The sequence below is a fragment of the Apteryx rowi genome, unplaced genomic scaffold, assembly GCF_003343035.1.
Source record: "Apteryx rowi isolate R43461 unplaced genomic scaffold, aptRow1 scaffold_200, whole genome shotgun sequence".
Classification (NCBI taxonomy): Eukaryota; Metazoa; Chordata; class Aves; order Apterygiformes; family Apterygidae; genus Apteryx; species Apteryx rowi.
In genome coordinates, this window is record NW_020448309.1 from 536,713 (window position 1) to 554,779 (window position 18,067).

The following is an 18,067-nucleotide window of genomic DNA, read 5'->3' on the forward strand; positions in this document are numbered from 1 at the left end:
GTTCCTAATACCGCAGTCTGAACTGATGCGATTGTGTTGAAACAGCTGTGCTAAATTCCAGAGGAGGAGGCTCTCTACCCCAGGTTGGCAGGAGCTTCTGGAGCTTCAAGGTGCATTGCAGCTTGCCAGGCAGCATCACTCTGGGGAGGGCAGAGGCCTCCTGCACTACACCATGTGCTGGAGAATGCAAGCCCAGCTTTGCACCCACTGGCACTCCACACCTCACCACAGCTCCTGCCAATGCCGCTGTATAGCAACACTGTCCTGGAGTCCCATATTGCACTGGCTGCATGGATACAACCTGGAACCTGTAGGGTGCTTTGGCTGAGGCAGCAGAAGGGCACCCTAGAGGACACTGGTTTCCTATGTTGTGTTCGAGAGCAGTGCTGCACAAGGAAATGTTCCTCAAAGGACCACAGCATGTTTGCAAGACACTGGTCCCCTGTGCACTGGCTAGATCCTGGGAAGGGACAGGAAGCCCCCACTAGGGAAGAACAGAGCTCTCTACCCCTCTCGTACCATACTCCAGAGGATGCTGGTGCTTTGACTCAGCATCTGGAGGCCCTGTAGCAAATGTAGGCATTGGGACCACACAACAGCATTGCAGGAAACCTCCCCAATGGCACGGCCTCGAGAGGCTGTTTGTGCCCTGCCCAGCCCTCTGAAGGTTGCAGTCATGGGATCCCTCACTCTGCAGTGCATGGCGGTGTGGCAGGCCCCGGCCCACTGCGCTACCCTGGGAGCCCCAATGGCATCATCCCCACGCAAAACTCCTGGCGGTCTCCATGCATGCCAAGGATGGGGACAGTTAGACAGGACATGAGAGATGCTCAGCAGCATGCAGCACCCCGCACCACGCTCCAGCGAAACTTGACACAACGTACTGCAGCCATGCAACCATACAACACTGTGGAAGATGCCAGCACCCTATAACACCCTGAAGGAGATGCAGTGGGCTCTTCTGTGTCCCGCAAGATACCTGCATCCGGCACTCTGCCGTGCCTGAGTACGGCAGCCAGCTTGCTCAGGGAGGAAGGCCACAGATGCTGGCGGGAGCCGGAGAATGGGAAGGGGTCCATGGCAAGATGCCCCGCACACGCTGACTCAGCTGCTGCCGTGCGGCTCAGCGACGAAGCGCTCCGCACAGGTAGGGAGGTGCTGGGTGGGGAGGGGCACGCAGGTGTGTCAGCCCCAGCACGAATGGAGCCAGGCCTGGCGGGGGGCCAGCCGTGCTGCCGAGACAGGCCACGTTGTGGGAAGCAGGGAGTGCCTCCGTACCCCCACCCTGGGCGCAGCCGCGCCGCGGGAGCAGAGAGAGCAGCTGCAGCGCCTCTGTGCGGCAACATGCACCGGCATTTGCAGCGCCCTGCCTTCGCCTGCCAAAAATGGGGATGGTTTTCAGGAAGAACCACCCAAGCCCCGGAGAAGGGTATTTTCCCAGGCCAGACATACCTTTCTTCATTGAGTGCTCCTCTCTCCTAGGGGCCATATACCAAGGAAGAGTGGAAATGTCACTCTCTGGCCCTTCACTTAGTCACCATCTGGGGATTTAGTGCCCTTAGCATTGCCATTCACTCCAGCCCAGCTTTCCCCTTTCTCCCCACTAAGGGCTCAGACCAATCCCTCCACCTTGGGTTTTGATGAGGCTAGTGCTGGGGGTGAGGGTTTCTCTCCACTTGCTGCCTCCCTGAAGCTGAGGCCTCCCAGATATTTGCTCCCCCAAAACTGATGGCTCTTCTTGAAGCAGGCAAAATAAGTCCTCATCCAACAGGCAGCACAAGGGAGAAATCTGCAGGATGCCCTATCACTCAGCCTGGGATGGGGGAGGACAGGCAGCCATGGCAATAAGGGAGAGGGAATTTCTTGCCAAGATACAAAAAGCTCTTCAAGATTCACCATTCTGGGTGTCCATCCCTCCTCTGCTACTCTGAGGACAGCCTCGCTGCCTGGACATTGCTGACCTAGAACAAGGGACAGCTTGCACTAGGAAATAGTCATGCAACCTTGGTGTCTTCTGCTGGTCCAGGGCCAGACCTATGTGCCAGGAACACTTAGGATTATGCAGCAAATGTGCTTGCAAGGGCACCATGTGGTGGAGTGTGTTACAGAGATGCCGACAGCTAGAAGAAAGATGCAGGCTATCTGCATCCTTGAAAGGACAGATGGTTGGTCACTCCACACTGGCTCCTTCTCACATCTTCATTGCAAGCTGTCAGAAACATGCAGAGGAGGCAAACAAAGTCTCCCTGGGCCCTTCAGGCAGATGTGGAAATAGGGACAAAAGTGGCCTGACTTCCAACTAATCCAGGGAGCAGGGGGCTTGAAAAAGACTCGCCAGACACTGCCCCTATCCATGCTGCACCACAGGGCAGGCCCTGACATGGAGAGGAGTGAGGGGGCTCTAATACAGTACAGCAGGAACAGAAGTGGCCATAACTAGGATTACCCCAGACTGCCGCAGGAAAAGCAGGTCAGACCACTGAGGTCTGTTACAGAAACCTCCCAAGGAATTCAGGTGTGAGAGGCTGCAAGGCAAGGGGACATGTTATTCAGGAAGTCTGCTGAGATACCCTAATGGTCACTGAATCCCCTTGTACCCCAGCACTGGGAGGGGGTTCTGCAATTGTGCTTGCTCAGTAGAGCACTGCTAGGACTGTCTGGTGCCTGTTTCCTCTGCTCTCAGAGCTTCAACATGGAGACAACACCCGCACCCCCTCACCGTTCTCTTTATTTACAGACACAACATCATCTGGGGGTGTAGAAATGAGAAACAGCACCTCACAAAGGATCTGTCCACCCAGACAGTGGTGCGTCTGCAGCAAGGTCCTTGTAAGCACTATGCAGTTTTACGGCAGGGGAGAGATGGATGCAGGCTCCATGACCTAGGGAAACCAGCTGGTTGACCAAAAGGTAATATGCCTCTCCATGGCTGAGCCTCACCTTTGCCTTCTAAGCCATCTATTTCCACCGGCCACCCACCATGGTCTTCCCACGGGCAGCCTTTGACCTGGAAGGGAAGCAGAAATGCATGTGCAGAAAGGCATTAGTGAATGTGAAAGGAGAGAAGAAGTGGGCTCCATCTGAGGAGAACTGGAGTCCCTGCAAAGGGTCTCATGGGACCAGTCTGTCTCTGGCTGATGCTCACTGCCCATCAGGGAAGGAGGTCCTCAGTAGCATCTTCCTCAGGTCAGACCTTGGGACTCAAATCGGACTGTGCTTTGGGACTGTATGGGAGCAAACTCATGCATTCCACCAGGTGTTTCTAAATATCCCTGATTCCCTTCCCATGTTCCTCCCTCTCAAGGATCCTTCAGAGAAGAAATGAAGGATTCAGATCTCTGGCTACATAGGGCTAATAACAACTGCACAATCTCTCTCTCAAGAACCAGAAGCTGTGGGAGTGTGTTAGCCAAGACCCACTGCACCACTCTCCTTAACCAGCATCAGGGGAACAGCTGCTGCTTTGCACATAGGTTAGCAGAGAGGAGGAGGAGGAGGAGGAGGAGGAGGAGGCTCAGATGGTTGGTGAAGAATGTTTCTGGCCAGACATTTTATCCCAAGAGTCACCGACCCTGCTCTGTCTGCCAGTCACCAGAATTGCCTCCTCCCCTCAGCCCTACTTCTAACTTCATTTCAGCCCTGCGTGTCCATGCAGCTCACTTGCAGTGGGAGACACACAGCACTCAGGAAATGCCTGTACTCACCCTTTACTGCAGGAACAGGCCATGTTAGGGCAGAAAAGAAGAGAGACTTGGTGTAAGCAAGAGGGAAACGGCTAACTGGCACACAGTGCAGACTAAGCACATCTCATCTGAGAGGACAGGGCAGGATGGGGTTGTGAGAGCAGCATGGTGCTCCCGAGGGTGGGGTGTTAAATAACAACCCCTGCCCTGCGAATGTTATGAAGGGTCCRCGAATCCTGTGCAAGGGACACAGAGACAGGCTCCCTCTCCTTGCAGAGCTGCACTGCTCTGACAGCCCAAGAGATTTCCCTTCCCATACAAGGCAGGATCTCCAGTGTCTTCTCTGAGGTACTGGGCAGAGACATCACCCATTCAGGTACTGAGACCGCTGCAGGCTGGTAAGTCCTCTAAAGGACACGAGGCTCCATGCCAGAGCCTCATGCAGAGACTCAGAGATCTCTGCGTGGGATTCATCCCTAGCCAAGACCTGGAGGGAGAAGCTGATGGAAGTGGGAGGCAACGGGGGCCTCAAAGGGAACAGAGCAGCATGGACCAAGGCTGCTGGACCAGACCTGCAGGTATCAGTGAGACCAGGGGCAGGAGCAGGAAGAAAAGCAGGAGGGTCTGCAAGAGTGATAGACACCAGGAGAAACACAGGGAGGGAATTGTGATAAGCAGAGCAGGGCACCTGGAAGGGCAGGAAGAGGGGAGGAAGGATGCTTGGCCTGCCCAGTTACTTACACCTTCTGGTGATCACTAACGCGGTTTCGGAGAACGTTGATCTGCAAGAGAAACACAGGTGGATGGTGAGGCTTGGGAGGATGCCTCATGTCTGGCTGGGGACAGGGATTGGGGTGAAGGTGGACCACTGCTCTTTCCCTTCCCTAGGGGTTCTTGTTTGGCTGCATAGGGTTTAGCAGGGGCAGCCACAAGCCCCATCCACTACTGCTGGGTCGAAGCCAGGACATGGAGCCTCAGGCACTGCCATGGATGAAGCTGGGCCTGAAGCAGAGCTGAGTACTAGACTACTAGACTACTAGAGTACTGCTTGTTTAAGGTAAATGCAGTACAGTGAATCAGTGCAGTGGGAAGCCCATCATGGCGTGAGGGCATGTGTCCCCAGGAGCTGGGAACCCACCAGGCCACCATGCAGCCCATCTCTCAAGCTATAAGCCCTGGCTTTACAGGGCAGGGGTTGAACGGAGGTCATTTTCTCACCCCCGAGGCTCCCAGACATCCTCCAGCATTTCATAGCTTTGTGCTCAGCCTTGCCAGGATGTCGGGGCACATGGCTGGCAACTGTTGGGGTTGAATTTTGGGAAGGCTGGGTTCAGTCCTGGGTCATGTCCAAAAGAGAGGCCAGTGTGGCTCACTTCTTGATGGTGCAGAGCCTCTCAGGCATTTGCTACCCTCTTCCCAAGGAAAGTACAGGCCTTTTTTCTAATGCAGTCAGCTTTCCTGCAACAGCACCATCAGCCAAACGACCCACCTTGTCTCCCAAATGGGGAAGCAAACAGATGGACAAGACAGGCATAGAAAGGGCAAGCTCGGATGGCTTTGCAGCTCACCTCATATTTCTGCCGCTTGAACTTTTCCTGCAGGTCAAATTTCTCAGCCTCCAGATCACGGATGCTTTGCCACAGCTCCTTGGCCTTGTCTCTGTGGGAAGAGATGGCTGGCATGAGTGCAAAAAGGGCACATGGCACATAGGAGGTCACTGCAGGAGGACAGGACAGGGACGCCACCCCCTCCAGGGCATGAACCATCTCACCTCCTCCCCCAGGATGGGTCTTTCTGCAGACCACCTGACCAGCCAGGGGGATGTTGGCAAGGAGGTAATGCCAGTCCCACGCATGTGCTGAGCCATGGGTGAGGTCAGGACACACAGGGGACACACATGTCCCACGCATGTGAGTGTGGCTCCCTCTGACGACCAGCACTGGCAGTAGCAGCCCAGCAGCGGTGGCCCTGCAGAGCCACAGGTGCCGATGCCCTGGTTGGGATTTTGTGGCCCATCGCCCAGCCGTGCCATCACCCTGTGGTCCAAACTGCAAGCTCAGGGCAGCCCACCCAGGCCCCTGGGTGGTGCTCCAGGAGGTGGGAGTTGGAGCAGGTGGGCCCTCTCTTGGATGCCCCTCCTGCAGTCCATCCTCACCTTAGCTTGTCTTCATTGAGGTGGTCAATGTTGAGGGGCTTCCGCCGTTCACTGAGGATCTTTTTCTTCTTCTCCCGCTCTGTTTGCTTCTTCCCACCCTTTTTCTCTGTCTGAGGAAACCAGCAGTTGATCACAAGGAAGGAAATCTGCCCAGCCATTCCTTCTCCTGCCCTGCCTGGCCCCAGCTTCCCCTGCCCATCCCTGGCTCTACCCCAATGTCCATCACTTGCTTTGCCCTCCAGTGCCCTCTGCTTTGGGGACATGAGAAGCACATGAGTTCTTCAAGGAAATTTTGGCAACACTGGACAAGACAACCCCCCACAACACATCTGGACCTTTAACAAGTCACCTTTCTCCCCACTCTTGCTCTCCCATGCCCCTTTTGCACCTCTTCCCTATCCCTGGGGAAAGGGCTGGACTCCCCTAGCATGTGGGCTTGGCTGGCATGTGCAAAGCAGGGATATAAACTCAATTTGGCCTTCTGACCACTGCTGTGACCTCACTGCAGTAGCTTGCCTTGTTCAGCTTGTAGAAACCACTGTCCACCAGGAGTGAGAAAGCTGAGTATGCGCAGCACTGTGTGGCCAGCCCACAGTCGAGCCCTTCCTGAGGGCACCAGCAACTTCATATAAAGCCCCCCTGGGGCAGAATCAAACCTTCTGCATGTAGCCTCCAAAATGCAGCATGTTGGAGAAAGCTTTCTTCTTCCGGGCTTCCTCTTCAGCCCTCTTTCTGGCCTCCTCTTCCTCTTTGCGAGCTTTCTCTTCCTGCCAGGGTTAGAAGTGGATTAGGAGAGGATGGGCAGAGACCTCGGAGACAGGGGTACTGGCTTGCAAGCAACCTTACAGCTTGTGCTCCTGTGCGCTCCATGGCTGGACTTGTGCTACTAGGCCAGCCGTGGGGAGGAAGGCTTGAGCAGGCTGCATGCATTGGCAGACTAATAACACTGTCCAAAACTGCAGGATGCCAGACCCCAAGCCAAGGAGCCCATTCCTGTGGTCAGAGACCACTGCTGCAGCTGGAGCAGCCCTTGTGGGACCCCACTCCTGAACCTCTGACTCAGAGGGATGCTGGCACACTGCTGCTGCTTCAGTGGATTTCAGTCTCCCTCATGGTTGCTTATACAGTCCCACTCTCCTCAGCACAGGCCAGGGCTATGCAAAGCAGCTGGCCAGGCCAAGCCCTGGGGATGCTGGAGGAGCTGCTGCAGCGGGGCTGGATGCACAGAGACGCTCAGCGAGGGAGCATTGCCACAGCACAGGAACAGGGAACGGCAGCTGCTCCAGAGAGGTCTGGTGAAGGGCAAAGTCAGCCTTGGGGGTACAGTCAATCCTCCCTGGCCCCAGGAGAGAAACTCACAGCCATGCGGGCTTGGCGCTCCTTCTCCCTCTCACTGCGAATCCGCTGCTGCTCTGCTCTCTCTGCTCGTCGTTGTTCCTGGGGAAGGAGAGGACATTGGCCTGGACATGTCAGGGAATTTGCATCCTCTTTGTCCCTAGGAACACATCTCTGACCCTAAAAGCCAGGGCTCTTTGAGCTCCAAGGACAGATCTCCTGCTCCCACTTCTTCCAGGGGAGTGCGTGGACTGGAGTCCACCATGGAAGGTGCCTCTGGGGTAGGCCTGCAGCATTGCATTGGCCAGACAAGGGAATTTCCAGGCACCAGGACACAAAGACCTGGCTCAGACCTCAGGCCATCTCTTGCAGGGACACAGGATGCCTCAGGTCCTGCTGTCAGGACTGTGGGGAAAAGATCGTGCCTCTTTGCCCACTGGGGAGAGGGTGGCAATAGTGATAAAGGGACAGGGCTGCAAACATACAATCCTGTCTTTGAGGGAGATCAGCTCCTCTTCCTCCTTCTTCCTGCTCTCAAAGTGGGCTTCGATGAGGGCCTGCAGTTCATTCAGGTCCTTCTCCATGCGCTTGCGGTGGATATCCTGTACCAGAGAGAGAAAAGTGGTGGTTGTGACATTCACACAAGTAAAACCCTCTGGGAGCCGCAAGAGCTGCTGGGCATGGTGTGGAGGAGGGATAGCAGGGGAACACCCCATGGGATGGACGCAGGGTGTACTACTCACATCAAAATCCACTCTCTCCCCATCTGGGATTTTAGGGGGCACCAAGTTTGTCATGAAGAGCCTGCAATCGAAGGTTAGCAGGAGGACAGTGAGCCAGATGACCTGGGGCAGGATGGACCTATCATCTGTGCACTGATCCAATCAGCCCATGTCTCTGAGCTTCACAGTCCCCAGGGATGCAGAATGAGCATGTTTTGAGGACAGTGAAGTACAATGCTGCTAGCTAGAGGCTGCCAGCTGGACAGCCTGAGAGGAAGACCTCTGTCATTCCTGGGAAGCACTCCAAGGTGCCTGCATGGCTGGAATAACTCCGCAAGCAGCAGGGAAGTTCATTGGCCATGTCCCTTTGCTAGGCACCCCAGGGCTGGCAGCCACCCATATCGCTCATTCGTAAGAGTATGGAAGAGCTGTATGCTCCAGCATAACCTGACACACAACACTGGTACCCATCCTCTCATCCCCTACGGGATTGAGGAAGGGCAGGAGACCCTCAGTAGGGACACATAAAGACGCCAAGGTATGAGGAGATCACAGCTGAGGACAGATCTTCCTCCCAAACCGCAGCATCCAGATGCTCTGTGAGGACATCCTAGGTTCCTGGGAATGGCTCACGGTCCCTTTTCTTCAGGCAGGTGGTCCTGTCTCAGGGATGCCCGTGCTTCTGCAAAGCCCTGCCCCACTCCAACCATGGCTGGAAGTATAACGGGGAGGAGAGACCCTAGCTATTCCAAGGAGTATGTACCCCAGGCTGCATGGAGGAGCACACAAATGTTTTCCAGCTGCAAAACCAAATGATGGCTGTACCTCCTCCAACAAACACATAAAATGCTTCAAAACTGCCAGTCATGACCCAGTCTCAGGATTCCCTTCATATTCCCTGTTCGTCTATCTGTTCCTCTCCCTTTTTCTACCTATGTCCCAGTTCCTCTCTGCTTTCAGGCTTCTGAGGCCTCAGTATCCCACGTCCTTTACAGATCTCAACTACATGGTACTAAGCACTTCACACGGAGCCTCTAGCCTGGCACCAGACAACTCATAATTCACACCTGGAACCGGAAAAAATGCACCAACACTTACTTGGGCTTTGGCTTCAATTCACCTGCAAGTCCACAGGAACCAGACAGAAAGAGAACATTAGTGGAACAGAGGCATTTGCTTTCTCACCTCAACCCAAAGCCCATAAAACTGAGCCAAGCTGCCTCTTTCCTGGCAGCACAGGCTGTGTGACAGATTGCTCTCCAGTGGAGAGGCACATACAGAGGTATCCAGCTATGAGTCTTGTTCAGACTCCCAACTGCCTGCTCCATCCAGGTAAGCCAGCCTACTGCGAGCATGGGCCCAGCTTGAGGCAATGTGCATGAGCATCCCAGCAAGCCAGTGGCTTGCTCAGTCTCTCTGCCAGCCTCCTTGCCTGGACGTGGCTGTCCCCACCGCAAGTGAAAACCGCAGTGATCCTGGGACTCATGATCTGTCAGGGATCAGCCCCAGGCAGGAAMGCAACAGTGACATCAGCCTGTGTTTGGTTGCTCCTGTCCTGTTCCAGTTGAGCTCTCCTTGCTCAGCTGCCCTCCAGGGGAGGTGCCAGACCAAAGGGAGGACCTAGGTGATGGATGGGGAGCCTGACGGTGGCCGGTACCTCCTTACGTAGGTGTAGGGACACTCCCTCTCCCCCCTCCCCCCAGGAATGAGGATGGATACTTCACCTTCCCCAGGCTCCTGCTCTCTGTCCCCCTCTTCACCTGTGGAAAACATGCTGCTTTGGCTCCAGGATGCCAGCCCTGCTGTCCATCCAGCCCAAGCATGGCAGCAGGGTGGTTCAGCCAGGCTGTTCCCTCCCCTCTGCCCCATGACCATACTTATTCCCACCGGAAAACCCATCAAGGAGTCCAGGGCCTTGGAGAAGATCTGCATGGTTGCTGTGGGAGGCAATCCAGGTGCCAGGACCACAAATTGAGGTGCCAGGGCAGAGCTGGCCTCACCAAGGCCCTGAGGAGGCTGGGCAGGAGGGCTGAGGGGCTCCAGGATGAGTGGGGCTAGAGCAGATCCCTTATGGATGCTGCTTTCCCCCAAACAGGCTGAGAGCACCCCAAAACCCCTCAGAAGGAAAATAGACACATCTTGCAAGAACTCGGGCTGGGAAAGTAGGAACACTGCCCTTTCCTTCTTCATTTTGGGTGAATTTCTTACCTAGGCAGCACAAAGCTATCACTCTTGCCTCCTGCAGGCCTCCTGTTGCCCTCCAGCACTGGCAAAAGAAGGGGCCAAAGGCAGCTCTACCGCATTTACTTCACTTTCTCTATCATCATCAGCAGCTGAATTTGACACTGAAAATCCCCATGATAAGGGGCTAGCATCTTGTGGGTTTGGGATCAGGACTGAAATGACCAAAAGTGGACCCTTCTCCACTCCTGTTTTACCTTCTCCTGGTGCTTTATTTTCATCTTCTTGTTCTGTTTCAAAAGCAACAAAGAGAATACAAYCAGAGCATCCGCAGACAAGTACATCCCCATCCAGCATGGAGTGGTCCCAGCACCCTGCGTTCCCCACCATGTTTTCCACATCAGATCTGGTCCTGCCCCACCAGAATTTTCAGAYCAGGGACATACATGAGACAATCCAGTCTACCCCAAAGAGGTCTCACGAAGTCCAGAGCTCTTTGGATGGTGAGACACATCAAAGCATGACACCACCAGTGGATTCCCCAGTTTGAGGCAAAAGTGACCTCTTGGTGGAACAGGCTTAACTCTTTTTGGGCACTATTTCAGTGTGCCAGAAACGAACGTTTTGGAAACAGGTCAACAACCAGCAGAAAATACTGTTATCCTCTTGCTTGCACACCCAAAGGTCTCAGCATGTGGTAAGATCAGGAAAGGGCAGCTCAGTTTTGCCACCCATTCATGGAAAGCCACAGATAAGGGGGAAAGAAGCTGGGTCTGATGTTGACCTGCTGTCACAAGCAACACTGGGGCATCTCAACCCATGTTCTGCAGCACAAGAGGGAGAGCCTGCACCCCATCAAAGCGGAGCAGCCGGTTTGAGCCAGCTGAGCCATGAAAACCACCACACACCTTCTGCCTTGGTTTCTTCAGTTTCCTCTTCCACTTCCTCTACCTGTTCTTCCTGATCTGTGGGATAATAGGCAGCGTGAGTCCAACGGCTGGAGCTCCCTCTGACTCCCTACAGACCCAAATAACAGGACAACCTGCTGCACTGAGCCAGCCACCGGCAAACCCAGGAGAGAGGCTCAGAAGGAGAGGTAGCCACAGGAGAAAAAGAAAAAGCAGTTCAGAAAGCAAAGGATTTCACTCTAACATTTACTCATGGGCTGGTCTATGTGCTTAGGTAGGGGGAAAAAAAGGTATTTATATCCACCTTCCGGTTAGCCCCTCACTCCCTCTCCTACCCTATGTGCGCCTCTGCACTGCAGAGGCAATGCAGGCAACTCTCAGGCAATGCAGAATGAAAGGACCAGGCACATCCAGGGCTGTTCTTGCAGAAATCTCCACTATACAGAGATACTAAGTCAAAATACCCTCCTCCTTAGACCCCGGGGCAAGGTGGGAGTGATTTCTATTGCTCTCCTGTACCCAGCAAAGGACAAGCCTGGCTGACATTAGAGAAGGTGCCTTCAGCTATTCTCAGTCTTATTTATGATGCCGATGGAGTATCTTTTCCACTGGAGGGAGCAGTATCCCCACAAGAGTCCTCCATCAGAGTCAGAGTGATGCTGGGACCCACAGGTCCTGGAAGGCCCTGAAGGACTTGTAGTCCCATAACCCAAGAGAAAGAAAAAGAAAGAAGGCAACAAACCATGGGCACATTTGCTCCATGGATGAAAGTAGAAATCACAGAAACTGAAGCAGATATGCATAGCACAGCATGGCATGAAGGGGGGAGTGCAACAAGCAACACAGAGAAGTRGAAGAATGAAAGAAAACCATTTCCCAACCAGGGAAAGACAAAAGGACATGACAACTCACAACATATTTATAACAGCAGCAGAGAGATGAAATAAAGAAAGGTGTAATAACTACCGTCTTCTTCCTCTATCCATTCTTCCTCTTCTCAGCCATGGAGGAGTGAAAGGAATAAGCGGAGAGGTTAGTCAGATGCCATAAAGCCGTGGGGTCTAGCTATGGTGTGCAATGAGATGAGGACTGTAGTACTGCATTGATTTCTCTCTTGTGCTGCTTTTTTGCTTTTAACATTCAGGATATTTTGCTGTGCAGTAGCCCAGGCCATCTTGCAGGGCTCTGAAGCAGTAAGAGCTTTCCTCAGCAAGGCCCACAATGCAAACCCAGCTCAGCATGCACAGCCCAGCTGAAGTGCCAGAGCTGCTGAATGCACAGTGAGGTTTGCTTCTTCATTAGACTGAAGCAGTTGGAAGTTTATGCTTGAGCATAATTAATATAAATTCAGCTGAGGYTCCAGCTTTAGGTGGGTTACTGTGCTTTCATCGTTGTTGCATTCAGGAGTGAGCTGCAAAAATCTGAGTCCAGCATTTCCACCCCCTCTTCCCTGTTTGGATCTGGGTTTTGAGTCAAGGGCTTTCTCTGATAAAAGAGGTCCTGAGAAAACTTGGGCTGGTTTTTCTCCACCTGAAACATCAGTGGGAACCATCTGGAGCATGGTTTCATAGGCCTTTTCTGGTCATAATTTACCCATTGCAGTCAAGGAACTTACCACCACAAACCACTCAAGCAAAAGACTGAACCAACAGCAACAGTCTCTTTGTCCTTGTAACTGCCAGTGAAACACCTACCTTCTTCAACATATTCCTCTTCACAGAGCACATGTGCGCAGGGGAGAGAGAAGGGAAAGAAGGCGCAAGTTATTGAAGTTGCTCTGATCATTTCTTGGCTTCAGTCTCCATGTGACTGCAGGTGCTCCACATCCTCTTACCTTCCTGCTCCCTGCAAAGCACAATGCAAAGTTAAATTGATCCACCGAGTTAAACTGATCAGCTGCAATGAGATGTACATGTCAGTCAGCAGTCCAAAGGGGAATTTGAGATTCCCACAAGGGTGTCTCCCCTTTTTCACAGAAACAGACAATGAAAATGTGGCAGATTGGTGTGTTGCATGCAGTAATGTCACAGTGGCGACAGGAAAAGACCCAGATCATCCTGCAGGCTAGGATGTTAGGAGCTGAAGTGCTCGACTTTACACTTCTATGCTGGTCAGAACACCACACTGTTTTGCAGCATTAACTTCTTGAGAAGATTGAGTGACCATGGCCTGCAACTCTAGACACAGGTATCTCATGTCCTGCCTTTGCCCCAGACTCCTTTCCTGACTTTGGGTGAGTTGCACAGTCTGTCCTTGGGTGTGCACAAGGAATGCCAGACATGGGGGACAGACCCATTGCTGAGATATGGGAGGCTGTGGGGGCATTCCAACGCAGGCAAAGGATTCAAATCTACTTTTTAGGCTGGCAAATGAGAAAATCAGGAGCTTTGTTCAGGCTGGCCCCTATAGCCACACAGCGCAGGTACGGAGCTCCTTCTCCCCATGGTGCGCGCAGTGCCCTCTCGTGCTTTGTGTCCCAGCAGCCCTCACTGCTCTCAGACCCCTCATGGCGGGATGCTCTGGGGTGGCACTAGGACCCCCATCAGCAACAGAATGAMGAACCTGTCCTTTTCTCAGCTTTGCCTCACCAATTTAGACGGCATCATTTTTAGTGCATGGACTGTCCCCTTGCCATGTAGGTGTTCACACAGCTCCTAATGCAAAACAACCCTGCCACTGCTGGGGATCTCAACACTATCACAGCAGTGGTGCAGATGGGCACAGGAAAGGCTCCCAAAGTGCTTTCACAATGGATGCCTGCTCCAAGGGAGATGGAGTAAAAACCAGAGCCGATGCACTGTGAACAGCACCTACAAGGAATGCTGCAACCCTGTGGAAAGGCAGGAATAAGGAGGAAAAAAAAGTTTTTAAAAACATGGCACTTACTGTTCATATTCTTCGACAATCTCTTCAGAATCCGACATGCTTGGTTATCTAGCAGAATTCAAGGCAGATTGGAAAGAGCAAATGTTAGGAGCTGAGAGAAGGACAATCACAGCCTGTCCTTCAGCAACAGAGGCACGGACACAGAGATGCTGTGCCTCTCCAAAGCATTTCCTGCTGCCAGCCGCGAGCTGCCCCCAGCCAGGCTGTGGGCTGCGTATCTCAGCTGAGATAAGGCCCCCCTTCCCTCCCCTCCTGTCCTAGGATCACAGCTCACCTCAAATAAGAACCAGGAGATTAGGCACAGCCTCATGCAACACTGATAACTCTGGTCAGAAGCTGTGTCCAGGACATGTAGCTCCCCTCACCAGAGTGATCTCAGGGTGTTGTGTTTGCTCAGGGCATGGGAAAAGAACCCAGTTATAAAGTTCAGCTTGTTTTGCTTCCTGGATATTCTTAGCTTTGTTGGGATACAGAGACTTGCAGGGATGTCCTGTTATCTCAAATTTACAGCCCTGCAAAAGCAACAACATGAGACCTCAGTAAAACCTCCTGATCCAGCCCTCCAAGAGCAGAGAGTGCTCTGGAAAGAGTGATCTGGGCTCTGCAGTAGCATCTTTATCCTGTTCTTGGCTCTGATGCTGAGCTGCTGCAGGCCACTGGATTAGTTACGACTTCCTCCCATACCTTTACTTCCTCTTCTGCAAGGACAGGAAAGCACCTTGCAGGCTCCTCAGCCACAAAATGCCACAGAAATGACAGTCACGGCTTTTAGTAAGATCTCAATCACCTTAAATCCTCTTTCCTCCATTCCGTCTGGGCTTTGTATTAAGCAAGGGCGCACCTGAATCTACTCAGAATTTAATTCTTTCCAAATCCTAGGATCCAGCATGGCATTTACTAAAGATGAGGTCCAACCTTACAATAGCATCACAAAATATCCAGGAAAAGAGTCAGATCAGGTAACAGAAGCTGATTTAACAGAAGGTGTTAAATCATCCCAGATTTAGATAAAGTGGGAATCACTCACAGCCTGATTTAGCAGTAGGGCTAATAATTCTTTTTAGGAGTGCAGCTAGAAAGGTAGAAATGGCCATGCTCCTCTTTCCAGCACCTCTGTGTCCTTCCCAGACATGTTCAGGTGGATTCCAGCATGATGTCTGCTCATCATCCCACCTCTGTCCAGCTTCCACCTGATGCTGCATCACCAGCTTTGTGCAGACCAACCCTCCCATCAACTCCCAGTTGCTGGCTGAGCAGATCATTTCTGAGCATTGACCAAAGCCTCTGCACAGTCTCACCACTGCTTACATTCATGCCAAACCTAGGCAAAGTTGAGATGCAGCAGGACAGTTTAAGGCAGTTCTAGAAATAACTTCCATGTGCTAAACCACCTGTTCCCAGAGCAGCTCTGCTTCACATCTCCTCTTATCGGATGTCTGGGAGCAACTGGTCCTGGCTTCATCTGTTCAGCATTTATTACTCGTGATGGGTGGGACAGGCTTCATGATCACTTACTAAAGATGCTGAATGCCTGGATCCACAACAGGAATCCGCAGGCACAGAAAAGATGCATTACAGTATTAGTGCCTTTGCACACTGTGTAGCTCACAGAGCTTTGTCAAATCTCACTTCAGAGCAATGACTCAGACAATGCTTTCTGGAGACAAATGATGTCAGGATTCATTCTCGTCTGCCTTGGGTTCTCCACCTGAATTTGCCAGCATTGTTCCAGACTTTCCCTTCCCTGTAACAGATCTGAGTCTTGGTCCTAAGCACCCAAGACTTGATGTGATACTGTCATGGCACAAGAGTGGAGATTCCCTCCTAGCCAGCATAGCACGAACATGCATTTGTGAAAACATATTTCTACACTTCCCTTCACATCCCCTTTCATATATCACCAGATTTCCACAGAGCAATTACTGACAAACAGCAGCAAAAACAGGACTGTTAAGGAGATACATGAGAAAAGCTAATGTTATACCGGAAAGTGGTTCTAAGAATTATTTATCCATCATAGAAACAGGCTAAATATTCTGGTTAAAGCTTTGAAAACTTGTTCTGAAGGAAGTAAGAGAACTGAGCGGATATATTACAGAGTTACAGAGCAAACATTACTGATGGCAAGTAATCTCCCATTATCAGCTGTGGGTTAAATAATGTAAATATTCCTCCCCCTCCTCCAAATCTCCTGCTCTGCTAGCACAGGGCTGGCTGCTCACACCTCTGGGGATGAGTTAATCCTTCACAGTTTACAGTCCCTGCTTTCCTCCAGGCTACCCAGATCTTAAACTCCAGTGTCACAGCATTCACTCCAACGCTGGTCACGTCACTGCTCTCATGTGTGGCTGGGTCAGGTCGTGCACGCAAGCCTCCTGCCTCTAATCCACCCTGCTGGCTGCCAGGGAGCCAAGGGCCAGGCTGGCCACCAACCGCTGACACAGTCGTCACATCCATCTTATCCCACCCAAAGATGTAGGGAATAGGGACCTTTATCAGGTGTCCCCAGCACCACGGCCGCCAGGATCCTTCTCAGCCACCTTGGCATGAACCAGGGGTAACTCAAATGGAGCCAGACACATTGCAAACACAAACCCACTGAAGAGGGACCTGATGCTTTATCTGCAGAAACGCCTTTGTGGCAGAAAGACAGTCATCCAAGTGGAAGCAGCTGGACAGGGCCGGTAACTCCAAGCCAAATCCCTTTCAGGTGTTTAGTGACTGCACTTTTATAGCAGAGACCGAGCATCTTTTGGCACAAGCTTACACGCTTCCCCAGCCTGGTGCCTTACCTCTCCCACGGGGTGCAGGTGAGATCCCACGGAGCCCAGTGGAAGCTGGCAGGCGTCTGAGAAATGCTCTTTGGAGGCAGGAGGCTTTAAGGGGGCTCCAGAGCCCACCCCCGGGCGGGCAGCGCCGGGAGGAATGCGCCCGGCGCCCAGCGAGGAATGCAACACTTGTGAGCTGCTATTTTGGCAGCCACAGCCACGGTCCCCTCCGCAGCTCCCTCTTCCCCCCCAGGAGCCCATATAAGCCCAAGCTATTGTGTGGCCTCAGAGATTTGCTATTTTAAACCTGCCGGACTGAGATACGCAAGTGCCTGAGGGACTGACACAAGCCAGACAGCTGTCACTTTCGAGGGCCGGGGACGCTGATAAGCAAGTGCTCCCACAAGTGGAGGTCTGGACCCTCTGCCCCAGCCCAGCCACCAGCTAAGTCCTGACCTGGGCTCACTCAGCATCCACACCGGGCCCAAGAAGCTGTAACACGAAGGCGTGGGTCGCATAAAGCTGGATGCTCAGCCAGGCTGGTTTTCTCAGGAGCCCCCAGGACACATCTGTCTTGGGTTTGCCGGACAGACCGCTGAAACATCCTCCTGCTGCTTGGTCTGTGCAGCACTGAAACCAGCACAGGTGGGTTTTGCCTTTGCCTCTTTCCAGAGGAAGGGAGGCAAACCATTCCTGTTCCCAAACCTGGAGCACCCCAGCCAGGAGCATCTTAAAAAGAGTCATTTTTATTAGAAAAAAAAAGGAACGGAGAGAACCAGGAACAGAGAAAACCTCTCCAAAGCCTAACAAGCAAGATCAGATTTAGGGTGAGCAGTAGAGTCCCACACCAAGTTCGGACACTGCAGTGGTTGTTAAAGGCATGGCCCCAGCCCATGGCCTGGCCCTCTCACAAGGACCTGGGCATCATTTCATGGTCTCCTCACAGCATCCTAAAGCTGGCCTCAAGAGAGCACCTCGTGTCCCCTGCAGGTGGGTGTCCCAGGCGGGCTCAGCAGGCCAGAGAGCGCAGAGGCAGGAACCAGGTAACTTTGGGTCTCTGTAGCCAAGGATAAACGGTTCACAAGGAGTGGCAAGAGGGCAGATGAGGTTTGCAGGGGTCCTGCACCAGACTGGGCCCAGGACAGGACCTGTAAATAGGGTCATGGCCATTCCACCCTCCCCGTAGCACTAAGTGAAAGGGTTCACTGCTTGTAGGGAGCAGGAAACGAAAGGGGTAGGGCGGAGGAGGGCAAGCCTCCCTCTCCTGCTGAACTGCTGCTGGAGGGAAGCACCAGGGCCCTCAGGTCTACCTCTCCTCCATGAGGCATCTTCAAACTAAGCCAGTGCATTTGCGGCTTTCCAAACAGAGTTCGTCTGTGGCTGCGTCCCCTCCAGCAGTCACAGCCTGGGAGGGAGGTTTCATCTGGCT

General features: G+C 52.9%; 1 protein-coding gene across 1 annotated transcript; it reads right to left on the reverse strand.

Annotated features, from left to right (window-relative positions):
* Nucleotides 1-2,958: 2,958 nt before the first annotated feature.
* TNNT2 (troponin T2, cardiac type) lies at nt 2,959-13,914 on the reverse strand. The gene is made up of 17 exons (XM_026063770.1): nt 13,871-13,914; nt 12,819-12,829; nt 12,679-12,696; nt 11,951-11,980; nt 10,985-11,041; nt 10,334-10,366; nt 9,620-9,655; nt 8,994-9,015; nt 7,917-7,977; nt 7,659-7,775; nt 7,198-7,275; nt 6,495-6,605; nt 5,839-5,948; nt 5,252-5,342; nt 4,425-4,465; nt 3,705-3,710; nt 2,959-3,007 (listed from the first exon to the last, which is right to left on the reverse strand). The coding sequence occupies exons 1-17, from the start codon at nt 13,906-13,908 to the stop codon at nt 2,959-2,961; spliced, it is 909 nt and encodes a 302-aa protein (XP_025919555.1). The 5' UTR covers nt 13,909-13,914.
* Between the last annotated feature and the right edge of the window lie 4,153 nt (nt 13,915-18,067).

Coding starts and splice junctions, on each gene's coding strand:
- TNNT2 (XM_026063770.1), bottom strand. CDS start 13,908: ATGTCGGATTCTGAAGAGATTGTCGAAGAATATGAACA. Junction 11,042..11,950: donor ATGGATAGAGGAAGAAGACG/GTAGTTATTACA, acceptor ATTATCCCACAG/ATCAGGAAGAACAGGTAGAG. Junction 9,656..10,333: donor AAATAAAGCACCAGGAGAAG/GTAAAACAGGAG, acceptor TGTTTTCCACAG/GTGAAGAGGGGGACAGAGAG.